The sequence below is a fragment of the Phragmites australis genome, chromosome 4 (genome assembly GCF_958298935.1).
Source record: "Phragmites australis chromosome 4, lpPhrAust1.1, whole genome shotgun sequence".
In the NCBI taxonomy this organism is placed as follows: Eukaryota; Viridiplantae; Streptophyta; class Magnoliopsida; order Poales; family Poaceae; genus Phragmites; species Phragmites australis.
In genome coordinates this window covers 12,755,120-12,779,331 of record NC_084924.1, presented here as the reverse complement: position 1 = coordinate 12,779,331, position 24,212 = coordinate 12,755,120, and the positions used below count along the sequence as shown (strand labels likewise).

Sequence of the window (24,212 nt, the reverse complement as noted above, 5' to 3'; positions counted from 1 at the left end):
CTTAGCAGGACCAAGGCCAGGAAGAACCAACTAGAGGGGGTCCAAGTAGGCAGTCAAGACTGGATATGGTGCCGAATCAAACCCACCAATATGACTGGCAGGACCGGCTAAAACTGTGACGCCTGTAGGACCTGCAGAAGGACACGACCCAATGGGCAACGGCAAGGAGTGCATGTCTGATAGAAAATCAAAGTTAGAAACCAGCAAGGCCGCATTAGTGGCAAAGTGAAAAGAAGCCTCATCAAACGTGACATGCTGAGAGGTGATGATCCAATTGTATGGCAAATCAAGACACCGATAACCTTTGTGTTCTGAGGGATAGCCAAGGAAGACGCACAAAGTGGAGGGAGGGAAAGCTTATGTGCAACCGTGGAAGAAAGGTTGGGGTAGCACTGACAACCAAAAACACGAAGATGATCATAGGAAGGGTGAACGTCGTAAAGGGAGAAGTATGGTGTGAGGAAGCTAAGTGTTTTGGTTGGGTGGCGTTTTAGGGGGTAAGTGGTGGCATGGAGGGCTTTGACCCAATAAGAAGGAGGTATGCTTGCTTGAAATAGGAGAGAACAAATGATATTATTGGTGGTACGAATGACATGGTCGGCCTTCCCAATTTGCTGAGATGTATATGGACACGACATGCAGAGTGCAATGTCGTGGGTGAGGAAAAAGTGGTGGGTAGATGAGTTTTCAAACTCACAGCCATTATCGCATTGCACACTTTTAATGGAGCACCCAAATTCAGTCTGGACATAGGCGAAAAAATACGATATAGTGGAAAAATATCCAACTTTAAACACAAAGGAGAAGTCCAGAGGAAATGGGAGCAATCATCAACAATGACGAGATAATACTTCTAACCAGAGACACTAGGCACAGGGGAGGTCCAAAGATCACAATGTGTTAAATCAAAATTCTTGAGAGCACGCGAGCTAGAGGTAGCAAAAGGAAAACGAATGTGTCAGCCAAGTTGACAAGCATGGCACACAGATTCAGTTGCACCATTATTACAAGTGATGACGAAGCTGCTAGCTAATTTGGAGAGAGCCTCAGAACCAGGATGACCGAGGTGGTGATGCCAAAGGGCGGTGGTGACAACGGTGAGTGCCTGCGGACTGGAAGGACATGAAAGCAACGGGTAGATGGAACCAGTGCTATTACACCTAGCGATCATGCTCCTGGTGCAAAGGTCGTTCACAGAAAGGTCATATGGGTCAAATTCAATGGAACAATTGTTATCAATTGTGAATTGACGAACGGAAATCAAATTCTTAATAATCTAAGGTGTAACAAGGACATTCCGTAGGTGACAAGGACCATGAGTGCTAGGATATGAGTGGAGCCGGTGGAGGTAATGGGCAGCAGTGACCCGTTACCAATGATGAAATTCGATGGAGTAGAATGAGAAATAGGAGAAGAAGTGGAAAGGTTACTGGCATAACCATTATGGTTCTTGCGACGACGGCAGTTGTTCGGGCGGTTGCCGCCGCCTGTGGTGGGAGGCGCGTTGCCCGATGCACTACCTTGGGCATCACCACCGTGCATGCTGGGAGTAGGAGCACCGGCCACCAGCGCCGTGGAGGAAGATGCCAGGCGATCGGCCATTGTGAGCTCCTCCAATAGGAGGTCATTGCGGATGTCGACGAAAGACGGAAACGGCTTCTACCGTTTTAGGAGGGCTGCCATGTGGGAGTACTTATCATTGAGGCCGTGTAAGACGGACAGCACGAGAGTGCGGTCCTGAACGGGTTCGCCAAGGTCGCCGAGGAGATCGGCCATGTTCTTCAACTTACGGTAATAATCGGATATAGTGAGAGCACCTTGGATGAGAGTGCGGAACTCAGCGTCAAGGAGCAATGCACGGGTCTCCTTGTTGCTGACAAATTGGTCCTCGAGAGCTAGCCAAACGACGCGGGCGGTGGTGTTGGGAACCATGACGATCTCGAGGAGGCCGGTGGATATGGTGTCGTACAACCAAGAGAGGACGATACAGTCCATGCGCCGCCAGGACGCGCAGTCAGAGTAGGTGTCATCGAAGAGGACGTGCTCGGTGAGTGCATACTTCCTAAGCGTGACGAGGAGGAGGCCGCACCGCTTGGAGTAACTCGCGTACGCGAGGTCAAGGATGATGGGAACGAGCTAACGAATGTTGGCGATGGAGACCGCCTACACGTGAAGAGCGACAACGATGGTGGTGTCGGCCTCTGCCGCGGAGCGTTGGCATTCTTCCTCCATGGCGTGACGACGCTCGGCCTCAGCATGGATGCGGGCCTCATCATTGCGCTGGCACTCAAGTTCCTCAGGTGGGAGATCGCCGGTCATGGCGGCGCGAAAGTTTAGGAGCAGAAGCGGTGGAGGGAGGTCACAGGAACGACCGTCTCTAATACCATGAAAGCGGAAATAATTCACGCAATAATCAATCGATAATCAAAGGATTACATAAATAGGCACAAGCCTTCCATATCTCAAGCACCGGCTTACGGAAACAAGAATCCGAAAGAATAGGAAGGGAGGCCCAAGATTAGCATAAACCAAATATAGAGTCATAGTCCAAATATAGTCTAACATTTAGTATTACACGATGCATGTTGGTGATGAGTGGATTTTTAAAAAAAAGAATTGTCATGGTATTTGGCATACTACAGTTTGTAAAAACTATAATCTTTGTTGTACCCAACACCTCAAAGTTTCCAATACTATAGTATTTTCAAGAAACAATGGTATTCTCTAGATACTCCAAAAATACTACACATCCAAACATGACCTAAGTGATTCTATCCAATTACTAAACCAATTTGAGTGAAACCTGGAAATTGTTGGAGGAATACCCCCTGCACACGAGGTTTGAGTAGACACAGTACATCTAAATATGTCGATCGTCTCTCCACAAAACAATGGATTTTTTTCCGATTAATTACCAGGAGACAATGAATTTGTCATCTCCAAATCTAAGAAAATGTTAGCGAACTTGCCTTTGCCACGATGTTTACGATCAGAGTGCTAGCGGGGAACGGCATGACATTGACATGCGCGATGCCGAGGTGGAGCCCCTCGACCTCAGCGAGCAACCTGACGAGCAATCCCTTGGCGTCGTCGCAGTGGATCCTCACCATCACGTTGCTGTCCGAGATCCTCGCCTCGATCTCCGGCAGCGCGTTCCTGGCCATCGCGGGCCCAGATGCCGCGTTCGAAGGTGGTCGACCGTCCTTGTCGTCCGGCACCGCGATACGCGGCTTCTTAACGAGCACTGCCGACTCGACGCTCCGGCCATTGCCGCTGCTGTCTTCGTGTGCCTTGAGCTTTTCTTGGATCTCCTTCACGTACTTCGTCGCGTCGGAGAGGATCGTCGCCTTGTCCATCTGAACAGAAATTAACCGTGGAATTGTGAAATCTGCATGCATCAGAGATTGATGTAGAGTAAGTGTAGGGTTCCGCATTGGAGGACCTTCTTGAGGCCGGGGATGACGGTGGAGAGCTCGATGAAGCGCCGGTTGATCTTCTCCCGCCGCTTCCGCTCCGCGATGATGTGGTCCTGGGCGTACGGCGCCGACGACGAGGACCCCGAGCTTTTCTCAGAGGATCTCCTTGTCCGCGGTGACCCGTGCTGCATCATCAGCGGCACGCCGCCACCGTCGTTCGATGCACTTGCGGCGGCGGCAGAGATCGGCATGGCTTCGTTGCATGGCTGCGCCGACACCGAGTTGAAATTCCAGCTCACAAGCTGGTTTGTGCCGCTACCGCTGCTGCTCTGGGGCGCGGGACACTTGACCGAGTGTTGCGATGGCGACCTGCCATCGCGCTCCACGGCCCCGACGGATGCGCCGACGCCGCCACTGCCGCTGTCGGTGTTGCCCAAGCTCCAGCATTTGGTGTCCCGGTGGCCTTCTCGCGCCGGTGGTTCCTCCGGGACCATTGTGTTCAGTAGTGATGCCGAGTATCCGAACACTGGGAGTGACGAGAAGGTGTCGCCGCTATCGTCGTAGGCGGCGGTCGGCGTTGCCGGCGGGTGCCCGTGCTGCAGCGTGCTCATGGCCCACTGCATGAACATGCTCGAGTCCTCCATTTTCCCAGATACCGCTACTGCCTATTAGAGAAACATCAAAGAGTACCAACAAAATCAGCAACCGATATCTACGTAGAATTCCAGATGCATGATACGCTGTTTTTTCCATGCATATGTGATGTGAAGCCTTGGAGCTAAACATCAAAAAGACAACAAAAAAACAATCGATGCCAAGATTGCAATTTGCACAAGAAATTTAGCCAAAGAAACATGGCACCAACACTGGAAGAACTGTGTGGCAATCCGCAAGTGACAAGTCCATATATCAGTAGAAAAAAAAACTAGCAAAAATAGTGGCGTACTAGTAGCAAAAGTTTGTAGGCAGCGAGACCGATGTGAGCCCTGAATGGCTGAATAGCTAGGACGATTGCCAGATCAAAAGGCTGACAGGGTGTATTTAACTTTTTTAAAGAGGAATATTTAACTTTATATCATTTTATTGGTGGTAATTTTTCATTAAGGATGATAAATAAATCCTTCTAAATCTATAACAGTAGAACCAATAATAAGTTTACCACTATACCGAAATAGCAGGATGGTAAAAATTCAACAATTTAACCAATGACCATCTATGTTTTACCCTATTATAGTAAAAAAGTACAGAGTTAAATATAGTAGTGGGAAATGGCAATTTTATAAACTTTGCAACTTGTTTTATCCAATGTCCGTGTGTGAAGGCTGTGGGCCAGCTGACCCCAAAAAGGCGGCAATAGCTAACATGATGCCTATCTGCCACGGAGTGGGCACGGCGTAGAGATAGATGACCCTGCTTCATTTTGTGCCGTTGGATCAAAGAACCGATCCATAAATGGTTAAGTTGATCTAATCGGATTGGATATAGATGTATATCGCTGATTCTATATTTATTAGAATTAGAGCAGAATATGAATGATGTCAGATGCTAATATAAATGTAGATAATCTCAATCATGAATATAGATCGAATATGTGACGAGTCGAATACAGACAATATCGGTTACGAATATTTATTTAGATTTTGAGTAAAAATAACAACTATATATATCGCATATGTTATAATTATTCAACCATTTCACATATCCAAAACTCAACTATATTAGAGATCCAACAAGCAAATCAGTAATACCATGGAAGGAGTTATATTAGAGTGAAACCGGAAAAGTTATGAGTGTCCAATATGCCGGTTGAAGGTTTTATTAATTATTTGAACATATTAATAACTTTAAATGAAAAATTATCAGCTACAAACTTGTAGATATCATCAAAAGCTACAATTTTTATATAAAGATCGTCTCTATTCAATTTCATATGAAAAATTTATAAGCTCCGTAAGATAAGCACGGATAGTTGTTAGATAGTCTTCGGATATATCCGATTTTATTCTCGGATATCTGATATTCGACAAATACCTAGCTTTGTACATCCGAATTTGATATCTAATACAACTATCTAAGAACCATCTGATATCCGAGATTTCTTTCGAATATCAGATATCTAATATGCGATTAATATCTAAAGCGGTTCGGACGATTGAATAAACAAAGAAAATTCGGCCAATTCTCACCCCTAGTTCAAAGTCACGGACCAACAAAATCAAACAAACATTACGTGAAAAATGCCTTCAATGATGGATGATAATCGTCATTAGTGATGGCTCATATACACATTATCCTAAACACATTATTGATGAGTCATCATCACTAATAAAAGTTATTAGTAACGGATCATAATAATGACCAATCACTAATAATAACTAAATATAAGTGATGGATCATTAATAGTAACCGTCACTTATGACTGATAAATATTTTTTGCATTTTTGACAAAAAAAATCAAAAAAAATTCACCCGAGTTATCTTAACACAGAGATCCAACGTATATGCCTCACAAGCCATACCATTTTTCAAACTATTTTTTAATCTGCATTCTATGGGGCTCAAACCTATTACCTCCCCTCACACGCATAGCTCCCATACCACCTCACATATCTTATAGTTAGGATATAAACAATATATTTTATTCTTTTAGTCTTCTTCGTCGAAGGTCATAGATGACGAGTATTATGCAAGTTTTTAATACCCTGTTTGAAAGAAAGGATTTTCCTGAGATTCTAGAGAAATTGCGCGGTTGCCTAGTAGGTTTTTGTGGAACTCTCTAGTCTGCCAACCGTGCGTGATAAGTTCTTTGAAAGAAGAAGGAAAAAACAGTAACATTTTGCTCATACGGATGTTTTGCACCAATTGTCCTGAATGGAAAGCTATTTGCAATATGCAAAGTACTTGAAGCTGACCAATTTTTTGTTCACAAAACAGGAGGTACAACCGTGTGTTTTTAATGTATCATTAGTAATTGTACACGTATTTCACACATGTGGAATTAATTTAAGATATAATAATTTATCGAAGTTAAATATTAGACGTCGATGTATGAAAAACAATAATAAGAGATTGAATGTATTTGTGTATGGAAGACAAATAGTAGACATCTAGGTTTGAAAGGTAATTAATATAAGGTTAAATATATTTTTTGAAAGAGGAACAAAGATAATATTTGTACAGTGATGGATTGATTAATTCGAGTGAACGGCGGAGATCGTTCGGTTCTATTATAACTCGTGTATTTTATAACGGTATAGATATAGATGCAGATATAATTTTGTCTTTAAAAATTATTTTTCCATATGTTTCAAAAATAGTATACCTCGTTTAGGACAGCTCTAATCATTAGATCTGTCCTTACAAAGCAGGAATTCTTCTCGATTTTTGCACAAATCTATCTGTTTAATTCTTATGAAAATTTCTGCATTTCAACAAGTCCTTTAATTGTAACCACAACAGCTAGTTGTCTGACATATACAACGCTTCTAATTGAAATAAACAAGGGAAAGATACAACCCCTAAAAGTCACTTTGATTTTGAGATTTCATCTCAAAAATTGTTTTTGTTGTAAAAGACCTCTCAAAATTTAGTCTGGGGACTAACTTTTAAGGGATTTTTTTAACAAAATAAATTTTAAGAGAATCTTTTGGAAGTTTTGCATTTTTTCCGATAAACAAACATGGCCATCAATAGGCATGTGCCCCATGTACGGTGTAGGCTTAGATTGAGTACCAACTATGACTAATTTTCTCAAGCAGCATCTTTCTTGGAGCACATAGGGGAAATAAAGCTGATTCAACAATCGTGTCATAACAGTAGCAAGGACAATCTTTGCTGTGCTGCTGTGCATGCCTTCGATCGTGCAATGATATAGTACTAGCTTAGTCATGTACTATTCACGTAGTACATAGCTTTCTGTTCGCGTCATAAATCGACTTTGCGACGTACGTATCTAACAAATGATTTGTTCCTGAAGATCATTCGTTAGGTATACATAACAAATGATCTGACATTCCTGCAAATGAGGAAAATGTCTCATTTGGCCCGGGAAGGACTATAAATCAACGAGGATGTGACAAGACATATTAGGCTGTGCTTTTACTCGTAACTAATCCAACTGTTTGCGACTTTTCTTTTACAGATATATGCATTTGTTAGGTACTTCCGGATCGAAAACATTTCGTCATCATAGCGCACTACATGAAAAACAAAACACCCTCTCAGTGTCGCTCCAGCGACGCGAGGGGGCAAACCCGTCTCCTACCCAATCAAGGGACGAAACCAGCATTAAAAAGAAAGTGTGTGCATGTTTATTGTTCATAGTGGCTACAGTAAATTACTATTTGTTGTGGTTATTTTTATTAATGATTTTAGATGTTCGGCTAGCGGTGGTGCCAAGCGGTGTTCATCTACGGTCTCTCCCTCCTCTCTTTCTTCTCTATGGTCTCTTCCTTGTTGAAGCCAGAGTGGCTAGTGTGGCGGCCGAATCGGTTTCGTCGAGGAGGCACTGCTCGCGTTGCGTGGACGAGGTCTGGTTGCATCCAAATCTGGCTCATGGAGGCCTTGCACGTCTACAAGCTGGCTAGCTATTGCGGCGGCTGGTCCGCCTTACCTGCGTGCGGTTGTATGGTGACTGGGAGCGTCCATGCATGTTGGTCGTGGCTCCTTGCATCCCCTCGTCGGCCACCTCTGTTTCCTTGCGACGGTGACCGTTGAGGCCAGAACAGTGCGTGGATCGTAGAAGTCATCGTCGGGTGCCCCCCTCTCTGTGCATATGCTCCAATGCCTCGTCTCCATCCCTTCTCCAGAAATCTGACGACGCCAGAAGCTGTGCAGCGAGAGCGCCGCGTCCGGTGCGTGGGCAAGTGCTTGTGGTTCATCTCTACACGGCGTGATGAGTAGTCCTCATCAGCCACCTGTTGGGTTCTGGGCTAGCTGTTAATGCTACTTGGGGACGAGGCATATGGAGCTGGGGATGTCAATGTTGTCCGTATGCCACCCTCATTCAGAGGTTGTTTGTTGGTTACGTACCCCTGTAGTGTGTGTGTTTGTCATTGTTTTTCAACCCGGGTAGCTTGTGGTTCGCTCTGTCGTTGCTTCTACTCCTCTAAAGCTTTGTGCTATGGTGATCCTCCGCATCATCAAGCCCGTTCTAGCTTGTAGCTTTTGTCTGTCAGGTGGAGGATTCGTCTGATTATGTCGTGTGTGTTGTATGTATATGCCAGCTTGTTTCGGTGTTATGTTGGTTGTTTCCTCGAGAGTGTGGAGTTCTTGGCAACCACTTCATTGGTTGCGTCGTGTTTCCAACCATGCATCTTTGCATTTCTTCTATAAAGCTCGACATGCAGAACTTTTGCGTCCTTGAAAAAAAAATCGTCCATTGCCACAACGCGAATGTCAGCGAAATATTTGCGTGACCGGTGAGTTTAGAAATGATAAAGCTAAGCTAGGTGGATGGAGGGCATATTAGCATATACGGGTACTGTAAACCGATTGCATGGATACTGATAGGTCGAGGGGGCTCTCCTGCCTGCCTCTCCGTTTTAGCAGTGCAGTGTGCAGAACTGCCCGCCCTGCTGGTCCGGGGTCCCAACTCCATAAGAGGAACGTGCTTCACGCGCTTGGTCACGTGGCACGCAGGCCTCCTCACGATGGGGTCAAATGGTGGCAATTTTCTTCGTGATTGCATGGGTTACTGCGCGGTATGCACGCAGGACCCTCTAAAAGCCACGTGCTGTTTTAGCGAACCTGTTTGCCCACTCCCACTCCCACACGGTCCCACCGCCCCATGAACTTTCATTGGAGTAACCACTGCAGTAGTACTAGCTGTTAGGCGCTGCTGGATTTTTTTATTTTCAGAACTGTAAAATCCCACCTGTCCTATTTGACTTAATTTTTACTCTATTCTCCCACTGCAGATATTTTATGGTACCATATACTACCCTAGACCGCATAATAGGTAAAAATACAAAAGTAAGACAACATACCTGAAATAGATAACATATCATCATATTTATAAATTTAACATGTGTATTTGACACTTTATTTACCAAAAATAGTGAACAGTGCCATATTCGACACCTCAGTTACCGAATACAGCCCAGCTCTCCATTAACTCCCAGTAGCCACGTTGATTAAATTTTGTTTCCACTCTCCTTCAAAACGGTGATCTTATATTACTCCAAAAAAATTTAAAATTTTTGTACGTGTTTCATAATCCATGGGCAACCAATTTTAATTGGATTCTTTTAAAAATCCTTTGTATATTTTAAACTAAAATTCTTAAAAAAAAGGCTACTTTTATAACTTCTAACAATTGTTAGTGCCTCAAATAAATTCCCAAAAATCTAGGAAAATTCACTAATATTCTTATTATGTGATTGACTAATTTCTAAAATTATTTTCAGACCTAGGTAATATGATAAAAAAATGAGTTCCTTTGTAATACTCCATTTATATATATTTTTATCATTTCATGTGATATTCTTCTTTTAATTCAATTTGAATTCAAACAAAATTCAACTATCTCATTATTTTTTTCCCATTGACATGCTAACATTTTAACTACATTTCTGAAGAACGGTGGGCAAGCTGGCACGTCTCTTGAACGGTGCAAACTAGGGGATAAAAATAATGAGATAGTTCAAGAGACGCGCCAGCTCGCCCACCGTTCTTCAAAAATATAGTTAAAAGGTTAGCATATCAACAGGGTAAAAATAATGAGATAGTTAAGTTTTGTTTGAATTCAAATTGAATTAAAAGAAAAATATCACATGAAATGATAAAAATGCATATAATAGAGTATTACAAAGGAACTCATTTTTTATCATATAACCTAGGGCTAAAAATAATTTTAGAAATTAATCCATCACATAAGAAGAATATTAATGAATTTTCCTAGATTGTTGGGAATTTATTTGAAGCACTAACAATTGCTAGAAGTTATAAAAATAGCATTTTTTAGAATTTTAGTTTAAAATACACAAAGGATTTTTAGGTGAATCCAATTAAAATGGGTTGTACATGGATTATGGAACACGTAAAAAAAATTTAAAATTTTTGGAGTAACAAAAGACCACCGTTTTGAAGGAGAGTGGAAACGAAATTTAATCAACATGACTACTGTTCATGGCACCGGAGTTGACTGAGAGGTGGGTTGTATAAGTCATCTGAGGTGCTGAATATGACACTGTTCACTATTTTTGTAAATAAGGTGCTGAATACACATGCTAAATTTGTAAATATGGTGATATATTGTCTATTTCGGCAAATACGGTCGAGTATATTATCTACTTTTGGATTTTATAGAAGTTGCGCAAGCACCCTCATAATGTGATGTGCATGTGACTTCCTAGGATTGCTATGACGTCGTAGTGATATCTAGCATAGCTTTCGATATCTCGGGACCATTTTACCAACCAAGCATTTTATCATTTTGGCTCTTCGGTTCACATAATTATGAATAAGCATCATATTTAAGCGTTCAAATCGTAGCGGTGGATCCAATATAATGGTTCAAGAGACTATAAAAATCATTCTAGAAGCTACTGTGTCATTATGGAAGTTGCGTAAGCACCCTATCGTGCGGTCAAACAATGCTATTGGGGTATTTGACATCAAATGAAAGTTGCAAAAGGTAGACCAACAAAAAAAAAGTTGTATGAGGTCTCTTGACAAGCCTCTAAAGTTGCAAGTAACTTTATGCAATTTTCTCTTTTATTTTCCCACCTTTTCCTAATTAGATAGCTACGCTCTGGGATTATGTTATGTTTTATTGTGCATCTTGTATCAGTCTCTGAATCAGTAGCCAATACGCATATTCCAATAGAATAGCATCATAATTATACATCGAACACATTATATATAATAGCTTAGACAGAGTCCTACATAGGTATTACAACATAGAGCTCATTGCAACGAAGGTTGATAGGCCTAATTAAAGAGTTCAACAACAGCAAAATAAAGAATAAGCATAATGCTTATAGGCAACTTGGGTGTGAACATGACCTTATTCTTCAACTCTTCATCATCATCATTAGCGAAGTAATCCTCTGGTTCTACATCTAAATCAAAAAAGTAAGAGTCGGTACATAAGGTACTCAGTAAGTCCTACTTCAAGGAATGGCAGAGCTAACATAACGGGGCACCTCACTCACCAAACATCGTCACAATATCCACTTACGAGACACTCAACCAAGAGCTTATGTAAACATGGCTCACTTAGAATTACTAGCCGAATCACAAGACTTCACAATTAATTGGCCGAGTCTTATCCTGGCTCCTATTGCCACTACCACCCTACGAGTGGGTACCGAGCTAAGCTAACAGGGTCATGCCAAGTTCTTCTCGTAAAGGGGCATGTGGTTGTACTATGGTCGCTAGGTTGGATATCACAACGAACTGGTCCTTATATAACTGACGCAAATATCTCCTAGCAAGAACACCACAAAAGTGAACCTTGATCTAAAGGTAACCCCTCCCCCGTGAGGTACCTTACTCACCCCTGCCAAATCACGCTTTTGGTTCCATTAATGCCACTCATTTTAACCCACTCACACCACCAAGCACACACTATATTTCACACATTTCGCAAAAGCATGGTTATTATGATTAATTAACATGATTCATCATTAAGGAATATAAAGCCCTAAGCATACAAGTAATTCAAGTCAGTCATCCAAACAATCAATATAGTTGATGTTAGGAACCTTCTAGGATTTTCATGAAATAAAGGTAATTCAATAATAAGGCATGGCATTAACAAGTTATGACATAGATAATCGATCATTTAAATTAATTAAATTAGATATGCATGTATATAGCTTTAAAATCGGCTCTACAATGTTGTGTTTATAAAAATAGGTTAAATATGATCAAAGGGTGCAGAACTTGCCTTCGTCAAAGTCTTCTTCTAGTCCTTCCTCGTAATTTGGGTCCTCGGGTTATTCCTCGAACACTTCTTCCTCTAAAATATGCAAATTAACATCAAGTGAGAAAACTACGATAAAAAACAACTCAAATTCAAATAAATTCAAATGAAAAATCAAATGAACTCCAAAAAATATTAAACTTATGTGTTTGTATAGGTCTTGAATTTGTATGAATTTTGGTAGAGGAATCGTTGAAATTGGAGCTAAAACGAAGGAGTAATAGGCCTCGAATGTTTTGTCAGAAGATTAAGTACAGAAAATAGAAAATGAGATAATATTACCCATAATATTCCCTAGAATTTATAAAAAGGATTTTCTAATTTAATTACTATTTTTGAAAAAAATCAGAAAATGGTCGAATCATTCTCATGTGGGTTTGGGACTAGGGGTGAAATAAGATCAGATACGAATCGAATAGTCCACTTTTCATATTGATATCCATATTTTAATACGAATATGAATACAAAGCCGAATATCCTTGAATACGAATATGAATCAGATAGTTCGAATCCAATCCACATTCGAACATTTACTCAATTCAACTCGATATGAATATCCTAAAATTTAATCCCGATGAACGAAATTTCTAGTGCTCAATCATGGAAAATGCCAACGGATTTTATGCATTTCAGGCAAAGCACTGTATGAAAGTTATTTGACCACGACAAAGTAGAATTTTTTTAGATGAAAATCGACATAGTATTTTTAAAACTAGTAAAATAGGTAAAGGCACAAGTGACAAATAGAGTATGATACAACAATAGCTCAAGTCACGAGAGACTAAAATCAAAGTTCCCTAGCTATTGCCAAGAAGTTGTCGGATAATCAAAGAGACCTATAAAGGAGCTCAGGAGCCTGGCAAATAAAAGAAACTTTCATCATTAAAGAGCACGGTTATTCAGATGACTAATCAATAAAGCTTGGTTACTACAACATTCATTCTTAGTAGGGAGTACTAAAGCTAACGTGGTGCGGATTATAAAATCGATATTACCACACCGAAATCTCTTTCGGTGAGTTACATACATTCTAGAAAAGTTCAAGAGTATGAAAGGTGCAAGTTACCTTTAACTAATCCAAGGAAACTGACATCAGTAAAGAGCCATCCCGATGCAGGACATTTTTGTACTCTACTTGCTCACCCTGCCATAAAATCAAGCAACATTACAACAATGCGGTGACCATTAAAGTGAACTCCCATATCACAATTGTGTCCATTAAAATAGAACACACTACAACATTACAACACTGAACTCCTAGCAATGGCACAATTGTGTCCATTACAAATTTAAAGTGAACTGAAATCAAACAGAACACACTATGACACTAGCAGTAGGCAGTAGCATTGCAAGCAGTCAAGCACCTGCAACACAATGATGAGATGTATTAATAAATCTGAATAGATTTAGAGAATTCCTTTAGGTCACACCACATAACAAAATAGCACATTCACACATAACACATGCAAAACTCTATGGAAAAGGGAGCCACCTAAAGAAAGAACAAACCCAAATGATTCTTCACCAGCCATATATGATGAGATGTATCTCTAATTGTCTTTCACATCCATAATGTTGTGACCAACAATAGCACCTGCAACACAAATAATGATATGCATAAATAAATCTGAGCAGTTAACACTAACAATTCAAACTTTCTAGTTGCAGTTTGTATACCTTCATCTTGTTCAACTTTATCAGTTATACCAAAACCAGCTAAACCATCAAGAATTGAAGATACACCACTTTGATCTGAAATAAATAGACAGAAGTACATGGTGACATTAGCATAAGAGTGACTCAAGTCACTCAACCTAACATACAAATATAGAGCCAATGCATTTGCATATTTTATTTTCTTACCTTTCCTTGATGCTCTTATCCAATCCTTGGTGCAAATCAGTGCCTCAACAACCTGAGGGTACAAACGACTACGATATTTGTGAACAACTCTTCCTCCAACACTAAAGGCAGATTTAGATGCTACTGTTGATGCAGGAATATCCAAAACATCCCTTGCAACTCGAGCAAGGATATGATACTTTACACCATGGATCTTCCATCAGCTCAAAATGTCGAAGTAATCATCTTCTTTCCAACTCAACAATGGTTCATTGCAATATTGCTCTAAATCAGACTGCTCTTGGCCTATTTCAGTGTTGTCCCTTAGAAATGCACTAAATCTTCTTCTCTTGGGCTCCTCATTTAAGTCCACATAGCACTGAGAAGTTCTAGTGAGAAGTTCCAGCTTGAATTTGTTGTATAGGGCTAGTTGCAGGAGCGGCATACATGGAGGAGGCATAAGAGTCATAAAGCTTGTGCACAACTTTTTTGAATTCATACATATAATTAAATCCGTAATCATCCAACATTTCACCATAATAATATTCAACCACATCATCTTGTACCAAGGATCTAAGAAGCATGCAACTGCTAGAGCAGCATTGCTTATCTCCCAATACTTGTCAAATTTCTCCTTCATGGATTTTGCCATAGAAACAATAAAATTGTCATTGCTTTTGTGCCACTCAATAATCTTGAGGTTAATTTCACAAAATTCTGAAAAGAACAGGTTTGTTGTTGGATAATTAGATCCCGAGAGAAGTTTAGTGGCATCATAAAAGATGTCCAAACACTTGCACATGACAGTAGCTTTGTCCCATTCTTCTCTTACAGGAGCGTGCGGACCATACTTATCAGGATAAAGCAGAATAAGCCTTTGAAAAACCCTTCTAAAGTGAAGGGCATCTACTAGCATTAAGTAGGTTGAATTCCATCTAGTAAACACATCTAAAGAAAGGCCTCTTTCTACTATTCTCAAATCAACAACTTACTTAAAAAATAACTCCTCTTGTAAAGGTGAGCTCTTGACAATAAGGACTAATGCATGAATATTTGCAATACCAATTGAAATTGTGTTCACACCATCCCTAGCAATGAGGTTAATAATATGGGCAGCACAACACACATGAAAGAACTTGCCACCACAGTGTAGAGAATCATGATTCTTAAGAGTAGAAATGACCGTGTCCACACAAACATCATTTGAAGCTGCATTATCTAAGGTCAATGCAAATAATTTATGATCAAGGTTCCATGAGCCCATATTTTGCATATATGCAACACTCAAATTAGCACATGTATGCCTTCCTCCAAGATGCATGAAGTTTATAATTTGTTTGTGTATCTCCCAGCCATCATCAATGAAGTGACAAGTTACACATAGATAACCCTTATTTTGATTAGAAGTTCATAGACCTATTGTGCAGCTAAAGTGGCAGTTAAGAGAGGCAAAATAGTCAAAAAGCTTCTTCTTCTCCTGATGAAAAATATCCATTATCCTTGTCCTAGCAGTCTTACGGCCCATTATTGTAAATTTTGGGCACAAAGATCTAATGAAATCATTTGTATACTCATGCTCACAAAAGTTGAATGGATATTCATGCATAATAATTGCAAGATAGTATTTTCTGACAGTAGTTTCCTCATCATACTTCCAAGCATCTAAACTATCAGCTCCTATTAATTTCATTTTCATAATAGATTTCCCTTGTTTTTCTTCATCATGAAATGCATAGTAATGATTCCATAGACGTGTGCTACCTTGCTTATTTTGAGCACAAAGAACATCATCACAGTAGTTGCGTGCTGTCATTGGCTTCTTGATAACCATGTCTTCAATCTTTTCTTCAACAAAAATTTCAGTGAAAAACTTCCAAACCTTGGAAGTTTTCTTCTTTGGACCTCTAACTTTGGTGGCCGCATCTCTTGCTGCTGGAGTCCCAGCAACAGCTGCGCCACTAGCTTCTATACCAGTCTCCCTGTCACTTGCAATTACATTGGCACCGTCACTTGGCTCACTTCCAGTTGCAGATGGCATTGTAGTCTGCAAGAAGCAAATTTGATATTGAAAAAGTTACAGATTGTTGTACATGAGCAGCTAATAATCATTCGTGTATATGTATATACCTGCTTATTTTTCGCACCTTGTGCTTTTTGAAACCATGGCTAATCTTCTTTGCTAGTCGTTTTGCTCCTAGTTCACAAGATCAGATATTAGAGAGGCACTTCATATCAGATATTATCATATTAGTGTTAGTCTTGCTGCAGAGATAGAACATAATGAACAATTGAACATCATAACTGGAATAAAAAAAAAGAGTATGTTCAAGTATACTGAGTGTGACAAGCAATTGTATTTTTCATTTATGAAAAGAAAGTACAAATTAGAGTAAAAGATGTATTCATAAAACAAATATGCTCATACCAAATACTGCACTAAATGCAAGTGGATAGCAACTTGGAAAGTTCTTTAGGCTTGCTAGTAGTAATAAGATAGCAAAACAGAAATAATAAGCCATCAAAGTGGCCTTGAAACCATAGTTTCTCATCCAGCAAGTCAACTTTCGCATAAAAACATGTGTCATGTCATCATGAGCCTCTCTGAAATCTGAATGGTACTGGCAGTGTAGGTTGTGGCTGCTTCTATTGGATATCACATGGACATGAAGAGCTGCTCTTGAGATCCTACATTTGGCTTTTGGTGAATAATAATATGTGGGGCGAGGCAATTAACTTTGTAACCTACAAACAAATGATCATTGGTTCTTGTGAGTGTCCTTTGTGTTTAATCTTCAGTAAATTATTCATTTACTTCAAGGGATAACTACTCACATGAAGGTATATAATTACTTCAAGGTGATTGTTGGTAATCGAAGTCACCAAACTAGGGGAAGCTTTCGGCCGAGAGAGAGAAAGAGCCGAAGGTAGCAAGATGCAACACGCGTTTATGGGGAGATAAGTAAACTAATTGTTCTCCGTCCCATCAGTTACATTGTCGGCCTATTTATAATCCGTACCCAATCACTCTGTGCCATTTACAGTGTTGCCTCTCTAACTGCCACATTCTCGGCATATTCGAGGGTATTTTGGTACCATTGAGTACATTTGCACATTTACAATTATACCCCAGACCGTTACACGGGCCCTCAAGGCACCTTCGACTAGCCTCGGTGCTGCGTCCCGAGTCACCCTTCGGTCTCCGCCCAAAGTCCCACCTGAGGCTTCGCCTGCACTGATACTTGGCACCGTGAGTCGACCTCCGATCTCCATGCGAAGGCCCGCCAGAGGCTTCGCTCGCGCTCCCTGAAACACAACTGGATTATTCTTCATTGAACAACCACCAGTAGACTTCGCCTTAGAATCCGAAGGGGCGCGTAAGATTATTCCCCAACAGTGATAAATGATTGCGGTAGTGTTAAAAATTCGTTGTCCTATGATGTAGCTTAAGACTTTTCACCAAAAAGTTCAAGAAATCTTTGGGGAAGTCAATAAAGTTATAACCACGCAATCACCTTGTAACACTAGCACGTCAGCCTATACAGCAGAGGAACTTTTCAAACTAATTGGACACTTGAGGATGTTTCCATTGGTACCTTGTCCGGGTAGAGATTTTACATTCACTAGGGTAGGGCAAGGTATTAGATCTGCATTGGAATTGCATGTGCTGAGCAATTATGCCCCACTCAAGAACATGGCACATGCTCATGATCACTGGTTTCAACAGCAAAAGATGCTATCAAATCATAGTACATGTTGCCCCTATTCTCCAATGCAAGCAGAACGAAAGACGAAGAAAAAAACAGTGCGTATCTGAAATAGGAACCTATGAAAATACACTCTACTTGCTCATTGAAACTAGAGAGCAAATGAGAAAGGAGAGAAAGATTGGTGCTAGATCTGACGGGAAATAAATCACTAGCAAGCCATGAACTGGATCAAACCGTCTAACCTTTTCGCAGGCTCGCAACAGGAGGGTTCGCCGTTTTCGCGGACTTGAATGTCGCAGCAGGAGGAGCCGCCGAGCCGCCATGGGAGTGGAGCCGACGAGCCGCCACCTGCCACTGTAGCCCCTGTGAGCGGAGCTCGGGAGCAGAGCTAGGATGGGGGAGCATGGTTCAAACTTACCGATAGCCTTACCGTTACCGGCGGTTACCGAAAATTCACGATAACCGTTCGAAATTTAAATAAAATTTGTTTGATAAAATTTAAAATTTGAATTTTTTTTATGAAATTGGACTGGTTACCGAGCGATTTTCTCGATTTATCAAGCGGTTTTCTCGAATTTTCCGTATCGTGGGTAACCGCTCGGTTTTATCGGTAACCGCTCGGTTTTCTTGATTTATCGAGCGGTTTTCTTGATTTTCAGTAAAGTTCAACAAAAACCTAAAAATTATCTCAATATTGTAAAATCAATAACTAATTTATCTGAACTTAAAATCAAGTAAAACAAATTTTGTTGGTTTCCTTGTAACATGATCTACATGATAAAAATATTTATACTCATAAAAAAATTTAAATTTTCTGTGAGAAAATGTATTTATTAAAACAAGTTAAATTCATAGTTTACTCTTTGCTAATCCAAAAATCATTAAACTAATTTTGTTAGTCTTCTTATATGATCCCATGTCTTTTAAAAATACATGAACTCATGAATTAGTTATTTTAACATGCAGGATTGTGTAAATATGTTGCGATTAGATTAATTCATAACTAACCCATCACACCTCAAAAATTAGTGAAACCACTTTTATTACTTTATTTATACTATGATTTACATAGAAAAAATAATAGTAGACATGAAAAAGTTCATTACAGTGTTGTTCCTTAACATATTCACTTTATGCTTGTGAACTTTGTAAAAATCATAGAGAAATTAATAAAACTCTAAATAAAGTGAAATATTTTTTAACGATCCTATTAAGATACGTTCGACACAAGAAAATATGTGTTTGCATGTTAAGCTTTTCCTTAACATGAGTTAATAACTGAGCCGCACGCTTTAACTTTTTTCATTTTTTCAAACTTCCTCCCTATAGAATATGATGCAAATGACATTATTTTTTAAATTTGTTTTCACAGAAGGTCTTAGAATTGTGTCTAGTTTTTTAGGATTTTTTTGAATGTTTTTTATTTTTTTGAATTTTTTGAATTCAAATTCGGTTATTGTTCGATTTCTGAAATCGAGCTGGACCCAGATGACTGGTTATCGCGCATTTTGGTTGGTTACCGACGAATTTTTGAACCCTGCTTAGGGGTGAGTGGTAGTGGGATGGCTGGAGGGAGATTGCTAGATTTAGAATGGGAGTGAGAGTGACGAACACGAATTGATGAGTGATGACTCATTGGGAGGCGCCGCTGCCGAGCCGGGGAAGGGGAATATATAACCGAATAGCGTCGCGTTGAGCGGGCCGCGAGGCATATTGAGGTTATTGTTGTCTTAGTTGAAATTTATAAGTTTCGGTTGAAAAATAGTTTTTTAAGCTATTTATGGTTTTTGATTTTTAGCTTTTGCTTTTTATGAGAATTTTTTAGCATCTCAGTATAAAAAAATTAGAAAAGCTACTCTCAATTAGCTTATCAGCTTTTATTAGTTCATTTCATCAAAAACTAGTTTTTCAGTTTTTCAAAAGCTAATAATAAACCAACATGTTTGTTTCAGCTTTTAACTTCTGAAAAGTAGAATCTAGCAATAAGCTGAAACAAATAGAGCCTTAACACTATGATTTTTGGCTTTTTCCCTTTTTGTGGCATGGTGGATGGCACGACCGCGCGAGGCTTTTCGCTTGCAAGCTACGTGCTTGCACCATCGCAGTTCGCATGCGTCACGTGCGGGTGACGGGCCGAAAAATTTTCGTGGAGTGACGATGCGGATACATATACTATCCGTTTTGACATCAAAATTCGGCAGTAATTCAGATATCCATATTCGAATCCGGATCTGGCAAATGAATTTGAATACATGCATTTAAAAAACAGATGCAGATATTTCTTACCACATTCGCAATTTGATAGATATAAATATCGGATAATTTAGATTACTGCTATCCATTTTTTACCCTTATTTAGGAACAAGGTCAAAGTCAAAGTTTGACTTGATCATTGGTCAAACATGGTGGCTACTGTTTTGTAGACTAGGTATACGAGTTCTATAAGAGGGGGGGTTACTGAGGAGGGTATACGGTACACCGATGGCATGACTATTATGCTGACTAGGCTAGCACTACCCCAGATCCATTTTTTCCTGACGGGAAAAACCATCACGGAAGGTCCCGAAACCATCACGGAAGGGCTTCCGTGACGGTTGCCGTTAGGGATGACCCGTCAGGATTCGGACGTCAGGGAAAGGCAGGCATCTGTGACGGTAAACTGTCACGGATATTTTCGTGACGGGAGAAACTGTCACGGGTGATGGTCTCCGTCGGTTTTCCCCTCCCCGCCAGAGATCATTTCCCGTCGGTTCTGATACTGTCACGAAAATTCTTTCCCGTCGGCTCTGGCACCGTCACGGAATGAATTCCCGTCGGTTATAACACTGTCACGGAAGGCCTTTCCTGACGGTTGTGACACTGTCACGGAAAGCTATTCTCGTCGGTTCTAGCACTGTCACGGAAAGTTGTCCCTGACGGTTCTAGCACTGTCATGAAAATCTTTTCCCGTCGGTCTAACACCGTAGGGGAATATCTTCCCTGACGGTTAGTAGCAGACAACCTTCTGCTGCCAAACTATCAGGAAATTGGAATGATTTAACAATAATTATTCATGAAATAGCAACCGCACAATCAACAGTCAACATATGGTATACATATTCAAATGTCCTCAAACATCATATCATTAAAATAGCAATGGCATGTTCATACATCAAGTTCCAGCCATATAATCGATACATCAAGTTACATTAGAGGTTTGGCTAAACATAAGACAGCAAATGCACAAGGGCAGTCATACAAGTGATAGAGCAATGCGCAAATGGCATTTCCAGCCATTTACTAGATTGCATAGTACAAAGAACAAAATATTTTCCACACCACAAAATACTTGCAGCCATCATACCAATCTCAAGATCTGCAACAGCTATTGCTGTCTCAAATACTTGCAGCCATCATGCCAATCTCTAGAAACAAAATATTTTCCACACCACATCCTAGGTTATTCAATGACCATCGCTGTTGCTGTCCACATTATTGATTGAAGCGTGAGAGGATCCTTGTCCAGTCCCTCCCTACATGCAAAAAAGATCAACCTCTTAAGGGCTTAATATTTCGGATGGGAATGCAGGAGAAGAAACAATGCAAATTTACAACGGAACTGATGTCAGTTGTGTAAAATGTCTTTGCAAGCATCAGTTTCTTTCTAGAGTGAAAAAAATGTTAATTAATATGCCTAACAATGCTAATTGAGACTATGCAGGATCTACCTATTGACCATGTTGAACCAAGTTACATTGGACTACTTTAGACATACAACATATCTGCATATCTGTCAGATATGCAATGAGGCAAGCATACTCAGTGCACTTCAAAACATAGCATGTGTTCCTGGATTCATTTTGAGACTAATCTAGAAAGGGCAAAAGGTGTCACAAAGAGGTCAGCACGAGCTTTACAGCAGATGTAAGCATTTCAGTGAAAGGGCAAATATTGATCTTACCATATCATTAGCTTCTTCCTCAAGCACATCAGGTGGTATCTGTATATCAATCTTGCGACAAACCATCTGCATGAAAAGAAGTAACAAGATGATGCACACATCTTTGGACCTTCAATTCTGAAACTAAAAATGCATACCAAAACAGAATAACAACCTCAAGAACACGATCACTTCGATTCACACGTCGAGTCAAGACCGCATTTTGTTGAACAAAGTTCTGGTTAGTCGCAACTTGCTCCTCATACCTTCTCAAGAGATTCTGGTAAGACCTTGAGTTTGATGGACTTATGTGACTTGCCTTGGCAGCATGAATAATGCTAGCCTTCTTTAGAGCACCATCTTCTATTGCAAGGCAACCGTGGGGATAGCCACCAGAGCTGTCATACATGACTTGAGGATCAAAAGGCCGTTGTTGACAATCATCTGGGTACTTATCTTTGATAGCTTCATTGTAGTCATCCTTAGAAATAACAGATATTAGTAATGGAAAATGAAACACACATAATCTCAAAATTAAATAGAAGTTCTGCAACTTACAACAACTTGTTTTGCCTTGTCACTGCCAATCGGACCACTATTCCCCTCGCTATCACAATTTTTAAGGCCTGACTTCATGTAACAATAAGTGTTTAGAATATTGGCCTTCCCAGGTCCATACTTGACTCCCTTCATGGCATAAAAAAGTTAACCAATGTTAAGGCCTAAGCAAATTTCATAAAGTCATGCTACCTGCAACACATATCATTTAGAATGCAACAATAAGAGGGAACACGAAGCTTACTATGTATTGTTGAGTCTCAACTAAAGACCTTGAGCCACCCCTATTTTGAGCTGGATCATTTGATTTTTTTTCGCGATTGTTGCCCAAGCTTTGTTTTCTTCTTGTATTCATCCGAGCACCACCACTTACAAATGGACTCCTAGGCTTTAGAAGTGTACCATTCAGGCATACAGCGCATATATTTCTCAAAAGTAAGTTCTGTAGCACATGCAAACTCATCAGACTTGGGCTCCTTAAGAATTTCACGATAGTAGAATTTGACAGCATCCACACGTGCTTGGTACAACATATTCTTGCATTGATTGTGTGCAAATTTCTCAAATACGCTGTCAGCCTCGTCTTCAAGTTCCTCAGGCACTGAATATATGGTCTGATAAAGGAAGAAACATCAATTAGCAGTGGTCTAACAAAGTTTTTTTTGGCAAATATAGTAATTGTAAACTTCTGCCATGTTATTCGACCATTCACTTGCTTATTCAGATGTAAATACTGTAATGATTTATACAGACTGAACCACGTATTCCATAGTTCAAAAGAAAAAGCTTACAAAATATATTCAGTTGTGATGCTGAAGTAATGATACAATTTTCAGGATCCCGAGAAGAATGAAGCAACAATAAACCGCATTGACAATGAAATTGAGTTGGATATGCAAGAGCTTGCTCAATCTCTCCTCATGAGATCGGATGAGAAAACCAGTAACAGTAAGACCAAGCAAACCTTATGGCATATTGTGAGAAGCTCTTACTATGCTACTCATCGCCCAGCATATATGATGGACATACATGTTTCTAGAGTTATTTTTGAGCCTGTTTAAGAACGTTTCACTGGGTGGATCATTTGTAGGGTTAGGTGTAACTATATGTACATATAGAAAATGTCGTAAAGAGTAATGGTAGAAGAAACATGTGTGAGTTGGTACATGCTTAGAGTTGAACTAGTGTTGTTGTCAGCTCTATATTGTCCCTGTATATGCAATCATGTCTTGGATAGAGATTTTCATTTAAACTAAAGTTTGATGGCAATGGAACAGGTAATAAATCATCAGTTTGCTATTCAGTTCCAGCTCATAAAAAGTAATGTGTATGCCAAGTATCTTCTCAATGCATTTCAGGACTTTTTTTGAAATTTTTTGAGCACTTCTTAGACTTTGTGAATTTAAAAATGTATTTAACATTTATCAAAGAATTAATGATCCCCTATCATATCATCGAATCTGCAGCTCGGACACTTCAATGCACCCTCTTTGTCTCCTCCCTCTCATGCGTGCTCGCCCATAAAAAACAATCACTTGTAGGCCATATGTGAGAAAGACAACGCTGAAAATAATAGAGGCAATGCATATATATGTGAAACAAAACCACCAAAACCAACTAACAGAGACAGCTATTTTGATACTATGTCGCACAACACTCCAACTAACACAGACAGCATTCCAAAAGAAAGAAACATTAATTAGCAGTGGCAACTTTCAGAAATCAGTAGCTTATAACTGAAGATCAAACAGAACAGATAAAGGAGATCAAACAGAACAGATAAAGGAGATGAAAAATAAAAGGAATTATTTTCCAACACTACAATGCTACTTCTATAGCCA

At 40.0% G+C, this 24,212-nt stretch overlaps 1 protein-coding gene and 2 long non-coding RNA genes across 5 annotated transcripts; all 3 read right to left on the bottom strand.

Moving 5' to 3' along the window:
- Positions 1-2,772: 2,772 nt before the first annotated feature.
- Positions 2,773-4,413, bottom strand: LOC133914210 (transcription factor bHLH18-like). 3 transcript variants are annotated; one of them, XM_062357343.1, is made up of 3 exons: positions 4,363-4,413; positions 3,443-4,081; positions 2,773-3,356 (listed from the first exon to the last, which is right to left on the bottom strand). In XM_062357343.1, the coding sequence occupies exons 2-3, from the start codon at positions 4,058-4,060 to the stop codon at positions 2,946-2,948; spliced, it is 1,029 nt and encodes a 342-aa protein (XP_062213327.1). In that variant the 5' UTR covers positions 4,061-4,081; positions 4,363-4,413; the 3' UTR covers positions 2,773-2,945. The 3 variants fall into 3 exon arrangements, with proteins under 3 accessions (XP_062213327.1, XP_062213325.1, XP_062213326.1); XM_062357341.1 differs by lacking the exon at positions 4,363-4,413 and adding an exon at positions 4,278-4,359; XM_062357342.1 differs by lacking the exon at positions 4,363-4,413 and adding an exon at positions 4,282-4,359.
- An 11,254-nt stretch (positions 4,414-15,667) lies between these two features.
- Positions 15,668-18,261, bottom strand: LOC133914208 (uncharacterized). Its single transcript, XR_009909187.1, has 3 exons — positions 18,137-18,261; positions 16,315-16,412; positions 15,668-16,231 (listed from the first exon to the last, which is right to left on the bottom strand). It is a non-coding gene; the product is annotated as an uncharacterized LOC133914208 (long non-coding RNA).
- A 2,776-nt stretch (positions 18,262-21,037) lies between these two features.
- Positions 21,038-22,114, bottom strand: LOC133914207 (uncharacterized). Its single transcript, XR_009909186.1, has 3 exons — positions 21,989-22,114; positions 21,835-21,900; positions 21,038-21,406 (listed from the first exon to the last, which is right to left on the bottom strand). It is a non-coding gene; the product is annotated as an uncharacterized LOC133914207 (long non-coding RNA).
- Between the last annotated feature and the right edge of the window lie 2,098 nt (positions 22,115-24,212).

What these genes read in the sequence shown, in the direction of transcription:
- LOC133914210 (XM_062357341.1), bottom strand. Translation starts at nt 4,322, where the DNA reads ATGGACTTGTCACTTGCGGATTGCCACACAGTTCTTCCAGTGTTG. An exon ending in ACACAGTTCTTCCAGTGTTG is followed by an intron (nt 4,082 to 4,277) that starts GTGCCATGTTTC and finishes TTTCTCTAATAG; the next exon opens with GCAGTAGCGGTATCTGGGAA. An exon ending in TCATCCCCGGCCTCAAGAAG is followed by an intron (nt 3,357 to 3,442) that starts GTCCTCCAATGC and finishes ATTTCTGTTCAG; the next exon opens with ATGGACAAGGCGACGATCCT.